Raw genomic sequence first — 23,831 nt, 5'->3', positions numbered from 1 at the left:
CGTTGTACATTTTTTTTAGTTGGCAATAACCTCAGTTCACTAATTTTCAAGATTTTGCCACATTTGCTTGATCTTACCTAAACTATCTTAAATTATCTTAAAGCAAATCCTCTATGTTCTTCACAATGTATCTCTTAAAAAAGTGTGTTTTCCTTATTCAACTACAATGCTATCAACACATCTAATTGCCAGTCCATAATCAATTTCCCTTAAAGTCCCCCAAACATCTTTTTAAAGTTTTAGTTGGCTTGTTTCACTTTGGGTTCAACCAGCATCCACAAAACATTTGGTAGCCATGTCTCCCACTCCACCTTTTCTCATGCAGAAACTGGGTCCATTTTCTGCCCCCCCCGCCCCAACCCAAACCTTACATTCTGAATTTGTCTGTTTGCCTCTGTGTGGCCTCCTTTAACACATTCCTCAACCACTGCACATTCTGTTAATGGAAGTCAGCACTGTAGGCTTAACTAGATTTAGGTTCAATTCTTTTTGGCAAAAAAGCTTCACATGCCTATAAAGTACATATATGACTGTGTGCTTCCTACCACGTGACACCAGAGGGCAAACAATGCTAACTTCCCACTTAAGTGATTCTATGATTCATCTGATGACGCAGGTGGTAGTAACATGAAATTAATCATCAACATTTGGCTAATGGTTTCACCCATGCTTGACTGTTGCCCACATCAGCTATATTGTTAGGGGCTGAAAATGGTGATTTTCTAATTCTATTATTACTTCTGCATTTATTAGCTATACTCCTTCTATAAATAATTTTTCCTTATTGAATAGAGCTTTAGGGTTACCCTGAAATATGATTTGCATGGAAGCAGTGTGGATTTAATTACTTTTTCATTGCAAAATTCAGAATAAAGAGCTGGAATCTTAGTTTCTTTCCCATACTGAAGGAGCTTACATGTGTGTTTTCATCACTAAAATGTACTTTTAAAGATAAAAGACTCATCAAGAAAAAAAGAGAGCCCAAAATAAATGAGTAGACATAAAAGAGAAGTTACAGCTGATACCACAGAAATACAATCATAATAGCATACTATGAACAATTATATGCCAACAAACTGGCAAACTTAGGAGAAATGGATAAATTCCTAGAAACACACAATCTTCTAAGACTGAATCAAGAAGAAATAGAAAATCTAAACAGAGCAACTACTAGTAAAGAAACTGAATGAATAATCAAAAAATTTCTGACAAGAAAAAAGTCCAGGACCAGACAGATTTATAGGTAAATTCAACCAAACGTTTAAAGAGGAGTTAATATCTATCCTTCTCAAACTATTTCAAGTAACTAAAGAAGAGGGAACACTTCCAAATTCATTCTATGAGGCCAGCATTACCCTGACATCAAAACCAGGCAAAGACATGACAAAAAAATTAACTTATAGACCAACATTCCTGATGAACAAAAGAGCAAAAATCCTCAACAAAATATTAGCAAACTGAATTCAACAATACATTAAAAGGGTCATATATCATGATTAAATGGGATGTATTCCAGGCACACAAGAATGGTTAAACATCCACAAATCAGTCAATGTGATACACATTAATAACATGAAGGATAAAAGTCACATGATCAACTCTAAGGATGTAGAAAAAGCTTTTGACAAAATGCAACATCTATTCATGACAAAAATTCTCAACAAGTTGGTAGAGAGGGAACATACTTCAACATAATAAAGGCCATTTATGACAGACCCACAGCTAACATTATACTCAACAGTGAAAAACTGAAAGCTTTTCCTCTAAAAGGAATACGACAAGGATGCCTTGTCTTGCCACTTTTACTTAACATTGTTTTGGTAGTCCTAGCCACAGCAATCAGACAAGAAAAATAAATAAAAGGTATTCAGATTGGAGTGGAAGATATAAAATTGTCACTATGTGCAGATGACATGATACTATATACCTATATCTGTATTTATCTATCTAAAGTCTACACCAAAAACTATTAGAAGTAATAAGTGAATTCAGTAAAGTTGCAGGATACAAAATCGATATACGAAAGTCTGTTGCATTTCTATACACTAGTAATGAACTATCAGAAAAAGAAATCAAGAAAACAATCCCATTTACAATTGCATCAAAAAGAATAAAATACCTATGAATAAATTTAACTAAGGAGGTAAAAGACCTATAAGACCTGTACTTGGAAAACTATAAGATACTGATGAAAGAAATGGAAGACAACACAAGTAAAAGGAAATATATTCCATGTTTATGGATTAGAAGAATTAATCATATTAAAATGCCCATACGACCCAAAGCAATCTACAGATTCAATGCAATCTCTATCAAAATATCAATGCCATTTTTCACAGAAACAAAACAAATAATCCTAAAATTTGTATGGAACCACAAAAGACCTCAAATAGCTGAAGCAAACTTGAGAAAGAAGAACAAAGCTGGTGGTATCACACTCTGTTTTCAAACTGTACTACAAAGCTACAGTAATCAAGAACAGTAGGGTATTGGCACAAAAATGGACACATAAATCAATGGAACAAAATAGGGAGCCCAGAGATAAACCCACGTACTTATAGTCAATTAATCTATGACAAAGGAGGCAAGAATATACAATGGAGAAAAGACGGTCACTTTAATAAGTGGTGTTGAGAAAAGCAGCCAGCTACATGTAAAAGAATGAAACCAGATCATTTTCTCACACCATGTAAAAAAATCAACTCAAAATTGACTAAGACCTGAAACCAAAAGCTCCTAGAAGAAAACAAAGGCAGTATGCTCTTTGACACTGGTTTTAGCAGTATTTTTTTTTTTTTTGGATGTGTCTCCTCAGACAAGTGACAGAAGCAAAAATAAACAAGTAGGACCACATCAAACTAAAAAGCTTTTGCACATTGAAGGAAACCATCAACAAAGCGAAAAGGCAATCTACTGAAGGGCAGAAGATATTTGCAAATGTTATATCTGGTAAGGGGTTAATATCTAAAATACATAAAGAGATCATACAACTCAAATTTTAAAAATCTGATTAAAAAGTGGCAGAGAACCTGAATAGTCATTTTTCCAAAGAAGACATGCAGATGGCCAGCAGGCACATGATTGGGTCCTGTGGTGGTGTGCTATAACCACAGGCCAGGTGGCTGCTCTGGAGAGCTCCCAGCAGGAAACAGTGGAAGACATGAGAGATGTAGCAGATCTTGCTCAGGACCACCTTTGGGGAGTTCCACCCCGCTTACACCTAATATCATCTTTTGGTCTCTACTAAGAGAGGAGAAAGTAAATAAACCCTTATCAGAAGCTTCATCTGATCAATCTGGTCAGAGTCCCTGAGTTCCTGTGTCACCTGGTCTTTTGCCTGGCCACCACTGCATAGCCTGCCTTTGGGGAGGTTTGCATTCCAAAGCAATCCCCAGCGCCTTTGGATAAGAAGTTGGGGAAAACTGCTGTTTTGGACACAGGGTCTTCCCTGCTGCTTAAGGTCTGCTGTTCTGAGCAGCTCACTGGACGGAACCCAGCATTGCAGGAAGGTGCCACCCTTGACCAAAGGATGAAGCATTTCTATTCCATGCATGATATATAAAGACACAAAAATGTTTCGTTTGTTTAAGATTGGGAGAAAAAACCCCACCAACTTGCTACGGTAAAAGGGAGAGCATCGTTTAAGTCCTATCTCTCAACAGGGAGTTATGGCATCAATTCATGGTCAGTTCTAACCCAGCTAAATATTCCCTCATTCCCTGACATAACATACAGGTCCTGGCCCAAGGCATAGAAAGCAAGACCAGCTTCTATGAGCATTACCCGTATCTAGCACTGAAACGTTCTCTTGGAAAATGTCGTGAATAAGTCTGACTGTACTCCTCTGAGCAGCATACCAACAGGGAAGATTTTGTTTTTGTTTTTTTTAAGACAAACAAAAGCAACATGAACCTGAACTTAATTAAAGTTGTTTGTAATGATTTAATTAGATTTACAGCACTGGGCTTATTCATTCTGGCCAGGGACCCTTCTCTCTTCTAAAGGATTTGTTGGCAGAGATCTCACGCACTCTGCCATTTTTCCTAATCCTTAATTTCATCTCCTGATGAGGTTAGGTTAGGCATAATCTGTTCAGGCAATTGCTTTATCAAATGGTTTACCTATGCATTCAACACAATGCCAACGAGAAGGTTATTCTTCCTAATGTGTTTTTAACAAAAGTGCTAATTACATGGCATTCTACTCAGGGCATCTGAGAAGAAGATATGAAAACCTATTCTTCAAATCTTGGTTAAACACATGTTTGCATATACAACATAGAAATAAGTGCTAAAATAATTAGTTGAATTGCTTCCTTCTGCCATAACTTCATAACTAATCTGCATGTTGAAGTAGACCATGTACATTCTGAGGATGCATTTTCACCATGGACGGTATTTGAACATCTGTGCTTTCTGAAAATGTCACAATAACCATTTTGCCTGAAAGTTCATCCCTGGGAGCCAAAAAGACTGTGTTATCTTGGCATGTTCCAAAAAGAAATAAATGCTTAATAGAACTGAGGACAGATGTGCCTCATGATAAGAAGTAAGTATTACAACATTAGGCCAAATGGTTTAAAAGATTTCTGAATTAAAATGGTGCTGAATCTACTTTATTTCAGATGAACTTTCTCTTTAATTAGATAACTAACATGCCTGATATAGACCTATATTATATGGTCCTTTTTGCCTACCATTCCTAGGAACACAGTACACTTTAATACATTCTTATAGGCTCAAGCTAGTGGCATTTAGCTGAAGCCTTTAATGATACAAATACTTAATAATATTTGATATTTTAAAAGGTGATCAAGCAGTACACTACTTTAAAATTTTATTCAGTCCAGTAAATACTCTTTCCCTCTTCTTCTGGTAAAAAATACGATCCTTGATCATAGTGAAGGGTGGGGGTACAGAGAGTCATGTTACCATAGTATTTGATCAAAGGATGGACACATGATTCAAAAACAGCTGATTGGAATCCTTCCCTGGGATTGAAACACAGATAATGGCAAATTTCTTTGCAGTTTCGAGGCTGAAAGCAAATGAATCTGGGGCTGTCAAAATCCATATTCCCTGCCAAGGGGAGAAAGCCTCTTGGCAGAATGAAGCCAAGCAGAGCCGGACAAAGATGAGAAGGAAGGAAATGCAGTGTTGTTGACATTGAATTTCCCCTTCTTTCTCTCGAGTCTGCCTACCCCTGTATACTTTCTAGCCTCGCATGCCAGTAAATCTTCATTTTTTGAAGAAGCTAAGTTTGAGTTATGTTTCTGTCACTTGAAATCAAAAGCATCCTGATGATACAGCTGGTATTTTATATTACTTTTCAGATGGCATTTCACTCGTAGAAGTAAAGACTGTCACTAGAGAATCAGGCAGACCAGGGTTCCAATATCTACTCTGCTGTTAAAAGCTGTGTTGACCTTGGACGAAGTTTTACAGCTTCAGTTTTCTCTTCTTTGAGACTACTAATAGTCCCTACGTCGAAGGTTTATTGTGAGAACTAAATGGAATAATAGAGAAAATAAAATAATACTATGGCACTTAGTACAACATCATAGTACCTAATACACATTCAATAATTAAGTACTGTTGTTTTGTTGTTACTGTCACTGTTGGTATTATCTAAAATATTACACTTGTAGAGATGTGGATGAACCTAGAGTTTGTCATACAGAGTGAAGAAAGTCAGAAAGAGAAAAACATATATCGTATATTAATGCACATAGGTGGAATCTAGAAAAATGGTGCAGATGAACCTACTTGCAGGGCAGGAATAGAAAGGCAGACATAGAGAACAGACAAGTGGACATGGAGTGGGGGAAAGGTGGGATGAGTTGAGAAATTAGGTTTGACGTAAATACACTACTATGTTTAAAATAGATAGCTAGTGGGAACCTGCTGTATAGCACAGGGAGTTCAGTTCAGTGCTCTGTGATGACCTAGATGGGTGGGATGGAGGGGGGATGGGGAGGTCCAAGAGGGAGGGCATATTTGTATACATATAGCTGATTCACTACATTGTACAGCAGACACTAACACAACATCGTAGAGCAATTATACTCTAATAAAAAAAATCACTATGGTAGAGACTGCTATATTACTCCAAAATTCACTCTATCCTTCTTTTTAATAATACAACTCTCAAATTTCAGCTGGATATGGAGCTCCCCAGAATAAAACCCACATTTCCCAGGCTCCCTTGCAGCTTTGTGTAGCCTTGTGATTAAGTTGTGGCCAGCAGGATGTGAGCAGAAGTGACACTAGTGACTTCCAGACTGTGCCTCCTCCCTTTCCTCATTCCTACTGGTGGGGCACAGCAGACATCTTGGATGCAGATGCAGAAACTCAACAGTTCCAATTGCTGAGGATGACAGAACAACAAGGTAAAGGACGCTAGTCGCTGACAGTCTGGAGGCAGCATATCAGCCCCAGGCTGCTTATCTTTAGAATGTTTACGTGAGAGAGAAATAAAACTGTATCTTATTTAAGCCTCTGTTCTGTTTGAATTTTTACTAAAGCAGCCAGAACTAATACACAATAAACATCTTAAATATTATTTATACTTGTTCCTTCCAAAAGCACTGTGAAAGAGAAACAGGGGTGATAACCAAATGAGGGCAAGAATTCTATTTAAACTAATGGTTGAGGGTATTCGTACTATGAACACTAGCTTCTCATTATCCAATGATGTTTGGCTACCCCAGATTGAAGAAAGGACAATGAAAATGAACAAGGCCTCAGGGGGAAAAGCAAAGTTGGGGCATCTGCCATGGGGGAATTTGTCCCCAAACCTTACACTGTTTAATGTATAAAACAAACTTGCTTAGAGTTGGTTAGATGCCACTGAGTATGTCTCCAAACTCATAACACCTCTCGTGTTAGCTTCTTCTAAGCAACAGAAAATCAAAATAGTGAAATCTATGACCCGACTCCCTCATTAGACCGTTGGTGTCTGTATGGTCTACGGGCACACAACCCGACCTTTTTCTGCCCCACCACTGGAGAGCATGCAGGGGTGGGGGAGGGTGTTTACTGCTTCTTGGCCCTCCACAGGGCTGCGCAGATGGCAGCATCCAGTGTCTTGCCTGACTGCTGCTACACCTCTTGTTCCTGAGGCCATGGCCATTGCCATCGCACTCCCGTTTCCTGATACACAAAATGTGCAGATGCAAGCCTCCCACCTCCGTGTCCAATCATCTTCTCTTCTGCTTAGTCAGAGTGAGGCCCTCAACAATGAGCCATTTACAAGCGAAGACAGTTCTCACCCAGCAGGTTCTGTGGAGGCTGGGCTATCTAAAAATACCCCTGAAAACACCGACAGCCTCAATGTGGCCAAAAAGCAGAGAAGAGGAGCCACACATAAAAACCACCCATGCCTGTTGCGGATGCAGGGCCATAAAAGTCTGGGGGAGGCTAAGGAGACATACCGAGCTTGACGCTATCTTGAGAAAGCTTGCAAATCCATGCCCTGGATTGGCTCTAACCCTCAGCACAGCCTGTTCGTGGGACATGCCGGCCAACAGAGACTCCATTTGCCAAGAACTTCAAACATGACCTTTACTTGGTAGCAATTGTTGGAAACTATTAAGACGACTCTGAAAATAATATAATCCGCGGCGACAATATGTTGAAAGAAATGCCAACCCTGTAAGGCAAGCTCTCTCTCCCCCTCCCTCACGTGTGCATACAGAACAGAGCAGAACCATCTTCCTCTACAGCGCTTCTTAATTCTGGATCTCTCTTCTGCATCTAGACAGAAAGAGCCATTTGCTAATTGTTTAACAGCAGTTAACAAAGTAAATGTCGTGGGGGGAGGAGGGCAGTAGGTGGGTGTTTGCCGGCTTGTTTCCCATTCCCAACAGCCAGGCTGTGATGCCAGTGAACGAGGCTCCAGGGGCCACTCCAAGAGCCCTCCCCTCAAAGGCCAGGCTGTGCAGTTTCTGCCTGGACATGGGCAGTCCCAGCCCTGACATCTGAGCTCTGGTCAGGTGGATGCAGGTGAAGAGGTTTCAAGGAAACCTATTAAAAGAGGACCAGCCAGGAGAGACCCAGCAGGGCCAGAACCTGGAGCAGCAGCGACCTCCACCCTTGCTCCTTTCCTGAGCTTCCAGGACCCCAGCACCACTCCAGATCTGCTCACAGTTTTCCCAAACAGCTTTCCCCTCCAAAGGGAGAGAAAGCTGAGATTGCCAACCTGAAGCCTGGGCTGGCCAGACTCGATCAGCTGCGGTGATGCTCCCCTTCTTACAGGCAAAATCAGACGCTGGCAGCCAGAACCCCAGGAGCCTTCATCTTTCTTTGTGGATAACAGGAGAGGGAGGAAAGGCACTTAGAGACGGCGGGGCCCCTCTGGTTTAGAATGAGGCCACAAAGCTGTTGGCAAGCACAACTGCAAGTCCCATCGGCATCCAGATGGTGAAGATGTCCTTCTGCTGAGCTCAAAGCTAAAATGTCTCTCTGTACTTGAAATTGAGACAGTCATCAAGTCCAGCTATGACTTCCTGAATGCCTCTTCAGACCACTTCCTGTTCAGCTCTGCAACCACAATACAAGTCCAGGCGTCCAGTCCTGCCCCCACCACTCCCAGCCTGCAGCCAGGGTAAGCCAATACAAAAATAAAAATCCTTAATAATACTCCCAACGCTCTTAGGGTGAAGTCCAGCCCTGCTCATTTGGCCTTCAAGGCCCTGGAAAAGTGGCCCCTGATACTTTTCTAGCCTCATTTCTGTGGCTAGTTAACTCCCTGGCCACAATCCCCATGAGACAATGCCACGGTGACACTGTCACTGGTTCCTTCAAGGGGTCTATGCTTTGTTTCATCTTTTCAACCCCCTCCTTCCTCTGATGGAATGAGCTCTCCATACCTTCCACCCCCTTAATTCTCTGGGCGACTCCTTCTAGCCTTAAGATCTCAATGAACCATCACTTCCTCTAAGAAGACTACTCACACCTCCAAACTGGTTGAGGTGGCCCTGTTCTGTGTGCCGCAGCACCCCAAACATCCCTTATCTGAACACCTAGCTTATGAAAGGAGATTGCTTTTCTAATTTGTCTACCTTCCTTGTAGGTTCCGTGAAAACTGGGGCTTCATCTTTTGTCATATCCCCAGTATTTAGCACAGTGCATGACACAGAGTAAGAAAGAATTCAGTAAACACTTACTGAATTTCTGACTCCTTCAGCTTTCCTGGCCAGAAGAATGTGACATCAGGGCAAGTTAAATGATGAGGGTGACCCTTACTGTTGGCTAGAAGCCATGTAGATGGGGCAAGGTCTCTACCACACTCTTGAACTAGCTCAGTGCTGGCCTCCACTTGCCTGTTCCCAGTGGTGGTTTTCTGTTCCTTATCTTCTGTGGGTTATGCTTTGTAGAATCTGAATATAGAGTCATTTATTGCCATGTAACATCTTATATCCCTTCATCTCAAGACGCGTGCATTCCTGCCGATTTTATCTTTGATTTGGGGGAGTCACAGAGCTCTGAGTGGTGTCCCTGGTGCCAGGACACTGGAAGAGCCCGGCTACAGACAGAGGCTTCTAAATAATCACCGGGCATCAAGGACAGAGCTGATACCCACGGTCCTTCCTCCTCTTGCTCCAGAAGGCACTCCCCACAGACTTCAGATCCACCTATGAAAGGGTGAACACTTCCTCTGGAGGATTGTGATTATTTATTACAGATTTCCTTGATGATGATAATGGGACTGGGCTGCAATATATTTTGCCAAAACTAATTTTTGTGAATTTGATTTATGACATCAAATCACTTCCAGTTATACATGCATCCTGGTCTTGGCTGTCCTTTGTTTCTTGACCCCAATGACCCAAAACAGGCTGCAATTCCAGGGGATGGGAAGTCATCTGTTCACTGATAGTTAACTCTTTCACGCTATTAACTGCCCGTTTATTGGTGGTCCTGTGACAGCTTTGTCTGTGAGACTAAAAATGTGCTCTTGAGCCTCAATAAACAAGTGGCCATGTATTTAGGGGCAATAACTAAAGCACTCCAATACTGAACCCGACCAGTCTGAAATACCCCCCTTGGAAGGAAGTCTCACTGCACACCGCGAGGGTTTAGAACTGGTCTTGGCTTCAGAGGTTTGAACAGTCAACACATGCCTTCAGCATGGGTCATTTGATTCATTTCTTTAGGAAAAAGAGAACACCCAACTTTCTAGAAGTTAAGATAGAAAACTAGGAGATTAATGTCGAAAACCAACACCCACACCATTTTTCCACTGCACTGCTGCCCCTCCACCCCTTTGTTTTAACTGGAAGTGGGTGATCACAGATACCCAGGCAAGAGACTGTGAGTGTCAAACTCTGCCACTGCTCTTTACTCTTTGGGCCTCAGCCTACCCCGCATGGAGGATGGGGAGAAGCGTACTACAATTTCTCATAAGAAGGCATTAGGTCTCTTCTTTTGTTCCAAGAAAAGACAGCTGACCAGGTCTTGGAAACGCAGGACTGAGGCAGCTGCAGGAATTTAAGGGCACTAGAGGAATAGCAGGCTGGGGCCAGGACAGACTTTGGGGCTCTGCCCAACAGTATCTGGAAGCCATTCCTCTTTTGAAAAACCATTGCAAGGGAGCCTTCCAAATACTGATCCTGCCTCTTAAACTAGCTATTTATCACTACCTGTAAGCAGGCAACCTTCTCTAACGCAAAAAGCCAACTTTCCTGCTCAAACTGCAGGGGGCCCTGACCAGCAAGCATTTGCAGAGACAATCCCTGGGCACCTGACAGCATTTCAAGCCACATCTGACAGGTTACGACGGCTCCTTGTAGCTCGGGGGTCAAGGGGAGCCGACATTTGAAGCTCCTTCTGTGAACGAGAGACAGAGGAGAGCGGGCAGGTTGTTGCTGGAGTTTGATGTGCAACGTGCCACTTGCCCAAACAGCCCTGATCACTCACTGACATTTCATGGCTCGTCTACAATTGCAGGCACCAGGATCAGACAGTTCACTCCAGAGCTGACAGGAATAACTGAACAGCACAAACTGGATCTTCACAAAGACGGAGTCATTGTAAGGAGCCTCTCTCTGCCAGGGCCCCAGGCTGGGCGTTTAGCTAAGTGGCTTGGCCCAGGTTGGGGATGGCTTGCTTGTCTCAATCACTAAGCTCTCTGCACCCCCTTCACTTAAGCCCCGGAAGGGCTGCCCAGACTGGAATCTCGTCATTGCTTCTCAGCTGGAGTCCTCCGCGGCTCCTCTCTCTCATCCACAATACTGAGCACCCACCATGTGTCCCGTGCCTGGTGAAGATGGACGGGCACTGTTTCTGCCCCTAGGACCACACACTCTTAAGGCAGACATGGGCAAGAAAGCACTAACAGTAACAAGTGTCCCGCAAGCCTGGCATCGCCTGACCACCTGCTCACCTTCCGAGCTTTGGCTGAATGTCTCCTCTTGGGCAGTTCTCACAGCCGCCCTCTCCTCCTCATCGCCTGTGCCTCTTCACTCACTGTCAGAGCATCATGGCATCCTCTTAGTTCTCATCATCCTGCCTTAGAGCCTTGGCCCCTGCTATTTTCTCCGTGTAGAACATTCTATCCACCCCCTTTCACAGCTCAAAGCACACCTCCTCAGAAAGCCTTCCCGAGACTTCCCTGGCAGTCCAGGGGTAAGGACTTCGCCTTCTAGTTCAGGGGGTGTGGGGTTCGATCCCTGGTCAGGGAACTAAGATTCCACATGCCTCATGGCCAAAAAACCAAAACATAAAACAGAAGCAATATTGTAACAAATTTGATAAAGACTTACAAAATGGTCCACATCAAAAAAAAAAAAAAAAATCTTAAAATAAAAGGCCTTCTCTCACCATCTCCTATAGAGCAGGCCTACCCCACGCACTCTCTCTTAGCACCACGTGTATTTCCTTAGTATCAGTTACCAAAATTTGAAGTTACATATTTATGTGTTTGGTCAGTTATTTCTGTCTGTCTCCCCCACCAGAGTGTAAGCCCCAAGGGAGCAGGAACGGAGTTGCTCTGGTTCCCCACTGCCCCTCCATGCTCTTGCACAGTGCCTAGAACAATGACGACGGGGGCTCAAGAGACAGTTGCTGGACAAAGGAACGAAGGATCTGTCTAGAAGAGGTGATTATGGAGACAGACTCTGGAGGGCTTTGCTGATGATGTGAAGGGTCTGAGCTTAGTTGCAGCTGCAAGAGGAAAGCCATCCATGCATTTTAAGTGGGGGAGACACACAAATACTTGTATTACAGAGTAATCCCCACCTCTTATGTCATGTGAGAATGGATTTGGGGGGCCAGGGAAGGGCAGACTGGAGGTGAAGAGACCTATTAGGAGGTGCCTGTAAAACCTGAAGTCCTCACTATCCAAAGTGTGGTCCGTGGACCAGCAGCACATGGCCGTCACCTGGGAACTCGTTAGAAATGCAGCATCTCAGGCCCCACATCAGACCTGCTCTATCATAATCTGCATTTTGACAGAATCTCCAGGCAATTGTTCACATACCCAGAAGCTGGGCTTCAGGTGACAGACAGTGATGGCCTGCTCTGCCTTCGGGGCGTGGGGGACAGGTCTGAGTCATCCGTGTTACCGTAAACGCACTATTCAGACGTGCGCAGGGCCTTAGACGCAAGCCCCAAACGATCTCAAACTGCGGTTCCTTCGGGGTCAGGGGGAGCAGGGAACAGGGGGAAGGTGGGCACTCACAGCCAAGCTGGGCTGGGCTACTGGGCCAGGACGTCCTGGCCGTGACCCTGGGCAGAGGAGCTGTAATTCACACGGCAGGTCTCAGGGTGGGGAGGTAAGGATTACTGAGTCTGGCCGTGAAGAAGAGCCCACTTTTTTATTTCCACTGTGTCATAAGTTTCCCCGGCAGCTGGCACAGAGCCTGGTGCATAAGAAGGGCTCTAGTGATACAAAGGAACTACCAAGCAGTAATTATGATATTGAGATCCTAATGCAGATTACATAGGTCTGGGTACAAGCTAGACAAACCTTCTGGCTTCCTGTTTTGTTACATATATTCCCCTTGGTTAGGAAAATGTGAAAATCTGAGAGGATAAAAATCTACTCTTGGTGAATAAAAATACGTGACTGGCACCACACAGAATCAGTAGGAAAGCCTGCCACAGCCTTGTAATAATCCCAATACGCTTCTGAGGACAGCGGGCAGCGAGGGACCCCAGGCCCGTGCAGTCTCCAGGGTGTAAAGTTCAGGGTGGTGAGGCGATCACAGAGAACAGAGCTATGCGTCACGCAGCAGGGGAGGGACAGAGGCAGGACCGGCGTAAAGGCCTAAGCCCACTGATGACGTGGCAGTGTGGCCACAAGTGACCAGGGAGTCACCAGCTGCAACCCTCCTCAGCCCCGCACCCCCTTCTGCAAACGAACCTTACAGAGAAAACAAGAAGAGAGAGAAAAGCGGTGCCGCTCTGGCTAGAGGGGATGCGCGCGTCAGAGCCTCACTCCTCACCCCCGATGCCTGTCTCACAGAAAGTTCCTCAGACACACGCACACAACTCTTCACGCCCAGCACTCAGGGTGGGGGAGCGGGTGCTGTGTGTATCTGGTGAATAAGAGAATAAGCAAACCCTTGTCAATGCTGCAGTTTCTTTGTGCTTCGTTCATTACCCCAGCGAAAGGTACCCATTCCCAAACACAAATGGACATCCTTAGCCCAAGGAGACTGTCTGGAGTTCTGAGAACAAATGACCACCTCCTTCCTCCACCCTGGTGATCCTGTCTCCCTGCCTATAGTTCCTTTCATTAGAGGCCAGATGAAATGCTCCTCCTCTGTGAAACTTTTCCTCACTGCTTCAGCAAGGATAAAGAGACCCACTTTATCCCTAGCCCCTTTTTCCATGAAACCATTGGTTTGAGTTAAAATGACCTGTCACCATCCTGGCACCCCACTGCCCCCACATTAAACCGTAAGCCCTGAAGTCCCCAGAGAAAGGAAGAGCAGCCCCTCTAGCTCCAGAGCCTGGTTTCACGCTGGACACATTCTAGATACACCATAAATGCAGCTTATACGTGTGCTGCCATCTCACACCTTGCTATCACCAGGCTGTCCCCAAGGGAGGCACCCTGGGTCCCCTCACACCTGTGCTCCCCATCAGCTGAGCTGAATGACTCACACCGGTGGGACAGCTTGCTCCCTCACCTCCTCCAGGAAGCTGGTCTAGATTCACTTCAGGACCACATGCCGCTCTCAGAATCACCCTTCCCCTTAGCCCTCGATCACCAGTTACACAGGAGATAACACTTTCATCTTGCCTCTTCAGCCAGAGTCTGTTCATGTGTCAGCTTCTCACAGGCAAGGCCCAAAGGCCACCGAGATTCACAGGCCCCGGTTTTGGCCCAGAGAGCCTGTCAGAACAAGCAGGCACAGAGTACTTTTTGATGACAGAAAAGACAGCAAAAGAAGACCGACCTGGGATGTATAGGTGTGACCGTCGGAGCCGCAGACCATGGCCGACTGTGCCGTGGGACAGGGCTTGCACTTGACCAGATTCGAAGGTCCGACCCAGTGCTTGTGGGCCACGTTCCCCTTCTTTTGCCTGAGGATGAGAAAAAGAGGGCATAAGGTAACGGAGGCTCTGGTCCCCATGGGTCTTTCCTCCAGGTTACCTGGATAAAGGACAAATAAATGAGGGCAGGTCAAATAGCCAGGTGCATCCCCAAGGCCCCTGGCCATCACCCCCTTTTAGTCCAGCTCACTGACAGGGGGCAGAAGACAGTTCCAAAAGCCTAGGTTCAACTCACCAGACGGACGGAGGAAAGCAATGTGGCCATTAGAAACGTTGTAAACACATGACTTACATAAAGAGACATTCACAATGCACTAAAAAGACACTGAGTGACTCGTCAGCACCCCCAGCTGCACCACGCAGGGTGTGGCAGATCACAGGTGCCCCCAGACAGCACGCAGAGCCTCAGATGCCTCTGGGGCCAACCAGCCACCTCCGAGCGGGAGGGCGCACAGACAACGCAGAGAGCAGTCTACACGGAAACGCATCTGCAAACACAGCCAAATGACTTTATCACAGCTGTGGAAAACCACCTCTGGATGCATTTTAAAGCAATTTCAGTCCAGCTTTCAATTTGCCATCCGATAGCGGCTCTGAGGTGATGTCACTTTCAACTGCTAAAATCATCAGAATTCTACTCTTTCATTCCAGCTCCAGTCTCCCCCATCCTAACCTTTGTCACAGTGATAAATGGTGCTATTAGGATGGCTCATGTCCATGGAAGGAACCCCATCCCCATATCATAAACCACCGAAACGAGGGCCTGCAGTTACAGCCGCCCTTCCTCTCTTAGTTGAAGCTGCTCTCCCAGCAAACCACTGGGAGCCACTCTCCCAGCTGAGGGGCGAGTTCTGGGTGGAGGACAGGCGAGTGAGAGTCACCCACCCACCAGGCAGGTCCTGTGCCCTTGAAGTGCCTTGCGCTGGCAGTCCTGCGAGGTGCTTACTTGGGCTCTGGAGTCAGGAAACACAGGGTCGGACCTCAGCTCTGCCACTGACTGTATGATCGCAGCAGGACATTTCACCCTGTAAATCTCAGTTTCCTTATCTGTAACGTGGGCTGGGAATAGTATCTCCTTCAAGCAGAGAGCACGAGGATTACAGTGAGCTGAAACGTACACACACACACGTGTGTGTGTGTATTTATCAGTATAATGCCTGGAAAATATGAAGCGATAAAAATGGTAGCTGCTGTTATCATTATTATTTGCCCTAATAGATGGGGGTATGGGGAATGAAAGTACCATTGCCATAGAAATATGATTTAATTCTAAGGCCCTAGGTTTGGAATGGCAAACTGAATTCCCCAGGACTCATGGGCCACAATGAGGAAATCTTTTCTGCCAGGTGTGGAATAGATCTCCAGCTCCTCAGGAATTTGGGTTTGGCATCCGACATAACCTACCCTCTTCCAAATGAAGGAAAGTGAAAAAGAAACAGCACCCACCAACTTGGTTCTTATCTTGCCTCAATCCTGCTCCAGCGATCTGGGAGAGGCAGTGAGAGGAGGAAGATCTGTTTGAGAAACTACCTTGGAGGTTGACATCAGGAGGTCAACCACGTACCCACAGCACAACACTTGGAGCCATCAGGGACCCCAGGCTGAACGGGTTGTAGGGCTGAGCCTGTCTGACCAATGAACAAGGAGAGGAAGTCCTGTGAGGGCACTTGGAGATGGCCTGCTCCAGATGACTCATTTTTCTCATGGGGGCAACTAAAGCCAAGCTGGGGAAGAGTCTTGCCCACAGTGATGGAGATGACAGGGGGCTATATGTGTGGTGACATTCGCACAGCCGTGGAACATCCAGGGATGACTCTTCTTCAACCCATCTCAGTCCCACCTAGATGACTAGCCTGAAAATTCACTGGGGCACCTACATGTTTGTTAGTGGGGCTCCTCTCTTCGCCTCCCCGCTTCCACAGCAGCTACCCACTTTGTCCCTGCCTCTCTGGAATAAAAACATCTATTGTTTGCATTTCTAAATCACACGGACATGAGGTCTCCTACTATTCTTAACCAAACACACGTTCTTCTTTCAAGGTGTGTTCTGGACTACCAAAAAAGGGATGGCAGGGGATGGGATGCCATGCAGCAGAGAAGCAGGCTGTCGGCACGGGGTTAATCTGAGTACGTGATTCCTCCAGGAGAACACCCCACATGCATCATCCTTCGCGCAGCAGATTGCCTGATGCTGATAATGAATCAGCAACTACAGGCAGCAGTTCTGGTGTCTGGCAGCCCCTCTCCTGGGTCAGTCCCCAGTGTGCATGCCCACAGCTGAAGCAATTCTTGGTTTGAGTTCCTGGAAAGCAGCGATAAAGTCCAAAGAGTGGGCAGCTTTGCTGGAGCAGACATAACCGTGTGCAGTGATGCCCCAGAGGAAGGCAGCCCGAAGGAGCTTAGCTAAAGGTAGACAAGGGAGAAGTCAACACCGAGCCACTGCTTTGAGGAAAAGATAGAACTACCTATTAATCACCAGCCAGTGGTGGGTTATTCCTGTCTCTGGACCTGAACTTCACCCATTAAGTGCATTAAGGGGAGGCAAAGAGATGAGGCTGGCCAGTGCTTCCTAGTGGGCCTGGCACATCAAGGATGCTCAACACAACCTTGCTGGGTGAGTGGGTGGTTCCCTGCGTGCTGACCACTGTAGTGGTTACTAGCAGTTACTCACAAAATCACAGACTATCTGAGCCAGAAAATGCCTTAAAATGAATCCAGTTTAAGGACTTCATTTTAAAAATGAGGAATTGGACACACATAAGGTAAGTGAATTGCACAGTGCCACAAAGAAATACTGCCAAGTTCCTTCATATGTATTTGTCAAGTTGAAGTTATCCTGAAAATGACCACACTGCTCTGGGACCACAGTAATTCTCCTATTTTGGCATCTATATTTTCACCATCAGGGCTCAGTTTTATAAAGTCCCTGTGAAACACTGTCCCTGACTCTACACCTGCAGAGGAGGACGCTCTCTCTCATACCCCATGCCAGGTGGTCATGGATTAGGCCCGGAAGGAACCATGTCTGACACTGGGGATGCCTAGGGGACTAGAGGTACAAAGGCCAAGCCATTCTGAGTTTTCCCAGTTCTAATGAGACAAGCACAGCTATTATATTCAGGCAAACCCAGATATTCCTTATCCCACCAGGACTCTAGCAGAGATGGCACCCAAACCTGTAGTCTCTGTCCAGAGGCCAAATTACACAAAGTAATATACAAGTATATGTGAGCCCAAGGAGGCATAACTTCCCTGGTTACTGTGTATATATTTCAATCCCCACAATTCAGTGCAAACCATAAAAAATAACCAACCCAGTCGAGGCAAGGGACTAAGCTTTCAGACGCTAAGATATTTCACTTCTTGAGTCAATGAAGAGTGAAATCCGATGAAGGTGTCTTGATGGGATTGCTATTCCCAATGTCACAGACATTCATCAACTAGGGCGACACAAGCAATTTAGTCTGGGAGGCAGGTCCTGCCAGCCTTCCCTTTGGCCACAAAGCCCTAACTCCACCCCAGCCTGGTGGGTGCTTGAGGCAGCCACATCTCCTACTCTATGCACAGACCACACAGAAAATCCCAACTGACAGGCTGGAGACAAGACAATCAGCAGATCACTGGCAGTGCTTACTCTCTTTTGCTCAACGATTTATTCTTGATCCTTTCTTTCTTTTTTTTTTTTTTTTGATCCTTTCTTTTTAAAGCTTACCAAAATTCCCAGCATGTACGTTTTTGAAGCAGAGTGAGGACTAATCTCCAAAATATATAAACAGTTCATCCAGCTCAATATCAAAAAAAAAACAAACAACCCAATCCAAAAATGGGCAGGAGACCTAAATAGGCATTTCTCGAAAAACGACATACGGATGGCCAAGAGGCACATGAAAAGCTGCTCAACATCACTAATTATCAGAGAAATGCAAGTCAAAGCCACAATGAGGTATCACCTCACACCGGTCAGAATGGGCATCATCAGAAAATCTACAAACAGTAAATGCTGGAGAGGGTGTGGAGAAAAGGGAACGCTCTTGCACTGTTGGTGGGAATGTAAATTGATACAGCCACTATGGAGAAGAGTATGGAGGTTCCTTGCAAAACTAAAAATAGAGTTCCCATATGACCCAGCAATCCCACTGCTGGGCATATACCCCGAGAACACCATAATTCAGAAAGACACATGCACTCCAATGTTCACTGCAGCACTATTTACAATAGCCAGGACATGGAAGCCACCTAAATGTCCATCAACAGATGAATGGATAAAAAAGATGTGGTACATATATACAACGGAATATTATTCAGCTGTAAAAAGCAAGGAAACTGGGACATTTCTAGAGACATGGATGGACTTGGAGACTGTCATACAGAGTGAAGTGAGTCAGAAAGAGAAAAACAAATACTGTTTATTAACACATATATGCGGACTATAGAAAAATGGTACAAATCAACCAGTTTGCAAGGCAGAAATAGAGACACAGATATAGAGAACAAACATATGGACACCAAGTAGGGAAAGCGGGGAGGGTTGGGGGGGATAATTTGGGAGATTGGGATACCAAATTGTATGCTCTAAATATATTCAGTTTATTGTATGTTAACTGTATCTCAATAAATGTTCTAAAAAATAATAATAATAATTTAAATTAAAAAAAATTCCCAGCATGTATGTTTTTGAAGCAGAGTGATGATTCTTTTTTAAATTAATTGATTTATTTATTTTTTTATTTAAGCTCTTTATTGGATTATAATTGCTCTACACTGCTGTGCCAATTTTTGAGGTACACCAAAATAAATCAGCTGTATTTATACACATATGCCCACCCTCCTACGACTCCCTCCCACCCTCCCTATCCTGGCCCTGTAAGTCATCACCCATCATAGAGTTTGTCTCCTTATGTTACGCAGGAACTTCCCACGAGCTATCTATTTTACATTTGGTGGTGTATATATGTCAAAGCTACTCTCTCACTTCATCCCAGCTTCCCCCTTGCACCGCCCCCAACCCTGTGTCCTCAAGTCTATTCTCTACATCTGCATCTTTATTCTTGCCTTGTCACTGGGTTCATCAGTACCATTTATTTTTTTAGATTCCATATATATGAGTTAGCATATGGTATTTGTTTTTCTCTTTCTGACTTACTTCACTCTGTATGACAGACTCTATAGCTCTATCCACCTCATTACAAATAACTCAATTTCATTCCATTTTAATGGCTGAGTAATATTCCATTGTATATATGTGCCACATCTTCTTTATCCATTCATCTGTTGATGGGCATTTAGGTTGCTTCCATGTCCTGGCTATTGTAAATAGTGCTGCAGTGAACATTATGGTACATGTTTCTTTTCAGATTATGGTTTGCTTCAGGTATATGCCCAGCAGTGGGACTGCTTGGTCATATGCTAGTTCCATTTTTAGTTTTTCAAGGAACCTCCAAATTGTTTTCCATAGTGGCTGTACCAACTTACATTCCCACCAACAGTGCAGGAGAGTCCCCTTTTCTCCACACCCTCTCCAACTTTTATTGTTTTTAGTTTTTTTGGTGATGGCCATTCTGACTGGTGTGAGGTGATACCTCATTGTGGCTTTTGACTTGCATTTCTCTAATGAGTAGTGATGTTGAGCATCTTTTCATGTGTTTGTTAGCCATCTGCATGTCTTCTTCAGAGAAATGTCGACTTAGGTCTTCCACCCATTTGTGGATTGGGTTATTTGCTTTTTTGGTATTAAGCTGCATGAGCTGCTTGTATATTTTGAAGATTAATCCTTTGTCTGTTGCTTCATTGGCAAATATTTTCTCCCATTCTGAGGGTTGTCTTCTTGTCTTGTTTATGGTTTCTTTCGCTGTGAAAAAGCTTTTAAGTTTCATTAGGTGCTATTTGTTTATTCTTGATTTTATTTCCATTATTCTAGGAGGTGGGTCCAAAAGGATCCTGCTTTGATTTATGTCATAGAGTGTTCTGCCTATGTTTTTCTCTAAGAGTTTTATAGTGTCTGGCCTTCCATGCAGGTCTTTAATCCATTTGGAGTTTATTTTTGTGTATGGTGTTAGGAAGTGTTCTAATTTCATTCTTTTACATGTAGCTGCCCAATTTTCCCAGCACCACTTATTGAAGAGGTTGTCTTTTTTCCATTGTATATTCATGCCTCCTTTGTCAAAGATAAGGTGCCCATATGTGCGTGGATTTATCTCTGGGCTCTCTGTTGTGTTCCATTGATCTATATTTCTGTTTTTGTGCCAGTACCATACTATCTTGATCACTGTAGCCTCATAGTATATTTGAAGTCAGCTAGCCTGATTCCTCCAGCTCCGTCTTTCCTTCTCAAGATTGCTTTGGCTATTCGGGGTCTTTTGCGTTTCCATACAAATCTAAAAATTTCTTGTTCTAGTTGTGTGAAAAATACCATTGGTAATTTGATACGAATTGAATCTGTAAATTGCCTTGGGTAAGACAGTCATTTTCACAATGTTGATTCTTCCAATCCAGGAACATGGTATGTCCCTCCATCTGTTTGTATCATCTTTGATTTCTTTCATCAGTGTCTTATAGTTTTCTGCATACAGGTTTTTTGCCTCCTTAGGCAGGTTTATGCCTAGGTATTTTATACTTTTTGTTGCAATGGTGAATGGGAAAGTTTCCTTAATTTCTCTTTCTGTTCTTTCATTGTTAGTGTATAGGAATGCAAGAGATTTGTGTGCATTAATTTTGCATCCTACTACTTTACTAAATTCATTGATTAGTGCTAGCAGTTTTCTGGTAGAATCTTTAGGGTTTTCTATGTAAACTATCATGTCATCTGCAAAAAGTCACAATTTTACTTCTTTTTCAATTTGGATTCCTTTTATTTCTTTTTCTTCTCTGATTGCTGTGGCTAAAACTTCCAATACTATGTTGAATAATAGTGGTGAGAGTGGACACTCTTGTCTTGTTCCTGTCTTTAGAGGGAATGCATTCAGTTTTTCACCATTTAGAATGATGTTGGCTTTTGGTTTCTCATATATGGCTTTTATCATGTTGAGGTAACTTCCTTCTATGCCCACTTTCTGGAGAGTTTTTATCATAAATGGATGTTGAACTTTGTCAAAAGCTTTTTCTGCATCTAATGAAATGATCATATGGTTTCTATCCTTCAATTTGTTAATATGGTGTATCACATTGATTGATTTGCATATATTGAAGAATCCTTGCATCCCAGGGATAAACCCCACTTGATCATGGTGTATGATCTTCTTAATGTGCTGTTGGATTGTGTTTGCTAGTATCTTGTTGAGGATTTTTGCATCTATATTCATCAGTGATACTGGCCTGTAATGTTCTTTTTTTGTGACATCTTTTTCTGGCTTTGGTATCAAGGTGATGGTGGCCTCGTAGAATGAGTTTGGGAGTGTTCCTCCTTCTGTTATATTTTGGAAGAGTTTGAGAAGGATAGGTGTTAGCTCTTCTCTAAGTGTTTGATAGAATTCGCCTGTATCTGGCCCTGGGCTTTTGTCTGTTGGGAGATTTTTAATCACAGTCTCAATTTCCGTACTTGTGATTGGTCTGCTCATAGTTTCTATTTCTTCCTGGTTCAGTCTTGGAAGATTGTACTTTTCTAAGAATGTATCCATTTCTTCCAGGTTATCCAATTTGTTGGCATATAGTTGCTTGTAGTAGTCTCTCATGATCTTTTGTATTTCTGTGGTGTCAGTTGTTACTTCTCCTTTTTCATTTCTAATTCTGTTGAGTTGCATCTTCTCCCTTTTTTCCTGATGAGTCTGGCTAATGGTTTATCGATTTTATTTATCTTCTCAGAGAATCGGCTTTTAGTTTTATTGATCTTTGCTATCGTTTCCTTCCTTTCATTTTCATTTATTTCTGCTCTGATCTTTATGATTTCTTTCCTTCTGCTCACTTTGGGGTTTTTTGTTGTTGTTCTTCTTCTTTCTCTAATTGTTTTAGGTGTAAGGTTAGATTGTTTATTCAGAATTTTTCTTGTTTCTTAAGGTAGGATTGTATTGCTATAAACTTCTCTCTTAGAAATACTTTTGCTGAAGATGGCGGAGTAGGAGGACGTGCACTCACTCCCTCTTGCTAGAGCACCAGAATTACAACTAACTACTGAACAAGCATTGACAGAAAGACACTGGAACTCACCAAAAAAGACACCCTACATCCAGAGACAAAGGAGAAGCCGCAATGAGACGGTAGGAGGGGCGCAATCGCGTTAAAATCAAATCCCATAAATGCTGGGTGGGTGACTCACAAACTGGAGAACAGTTATACCGCAGAAGTCCACCTACTAAAGTGAGGGTTCTGAGCCCCACATCAGGCTTCCCAACCTAGGAGTCCAGCAATGGGAGGAGGAATCCCCAGAGAATCAGACTCTGAAAGCCAGCGGGATTTGATTGCAGGACCTCCACAGGACTTGTGGAAACAGAGACTCCACTCTTGGAGGGCACACACAAAAATGTGCCCACCAGGACCCAGGGGGAAGGAGCAGTGACCCCATAGGAGACTGAACCAGACCCACCTGCTGGTGTTGGAGGGTTGCCTGCAGAGGTGGGGGGGGGGGGGCAGCTGTGGCTCACCGAGGAGGCAGGGGCACTGGCAGCAGGGGTTTTGGGAAGTGCTTATTGGTGTGAGCCCTCCCAGAGTCCGCCATTAGCCCCACCAAAGAGCCTGTGGGCTCCAGCACTAGGTGGCCTCAGGCCAAACAACCAACAAAGTGTGAACACAGCCCCACCCATTAGCAGACAAGCAGATTAAAGTCTTACTGAGCTCCACCCACCAAATCTGCCCACCAAATCGGATTAAAGCTTTACTGAGCTCCACCCACCCAGACCACACACCATCCGTCCCTTCCATCAGAAAGCACACAGGAGGCTCCTAGATAGCTTCCTCCACAAGAGGGCAGACAGCAGTATCAAGCAGTATCAGCAGTATTTCATCTTGTGGAATTGAAAACCACAGCCACAGAAAGATAGAGGAAATGAAAAAGCAGAGGACTTTGTACCAGATGAAGGGACAGGATAAAAACCCAGAAAAACAACTAAATGAAGAGGAGATAGGCACCCTTCCAGAAAAAGAATTCAAAATAATGATGGTGAAGATGATCCAGGACTTTGGAAAAAGACTGGATGCAAAGATCGAAAAGTTTACCAAAGACCTAGAAGAATTAAAGAGCAAACAAACAGAGATATGCAACACACTAACTGAAATGAAAAATACACTAGAAGGAACCAATAGCAGATTAACGGAGGCAGAAGGGCGAATAAGGGACCTGGAAGACAGAATGGTGATAATCAATGATGCAGAAAAGAATAAAGAAAAAAAAATGAAAAG

At 44.0% G+C, this 23,831-nt stretch overlaps 1 protein-coding gene across 1 annotated transcript in view; it reads right to left on the bottom strand.

Moving 5' to 3' along the window:
- SPOCK1 (SPARC (osteonectin), cwcv and kazal like domains proteoglycan 1) overlaps window positions 1-23,831 on the bottom strand; it is a 517,559-nt gene that overhangs the window by 117,734 nt on the left and 375,994 nt on the right. The window contains exon 6 of the mRNA XM_057748448.1: window positions 14,408-14,534. Coding sequence (XP_057604431.1) covers window positions 14,408-14,534 — 127 coding nt within the window. The remainder of the gene's footprint in view (window positions 1-14,407; window positions 14,535-23,831) is intronic.

Source organism: Hippopotamus amphibius, chromosome 1 (assembly GCF_030028045.1).
Source record: "Hippopotamus amphibius kiboko isolate mHipAmp2 chromosome 1, mHipAmp2.hap2, whole genome shotgun sequence".
In the NCBI taxonomy this organism is placed as follows: domain Eukaryota; kingdom Metazoa; phylum Chordata; class Mammalia; order Artiodactyla; family Hippopotamidae; genus Hippopotamus; species Hippopotamus amphibius.
Note: the sequence above shows the minus strand (reverse complement) of the source record. Positions and strands in the feature narration are given on the sequence as shown.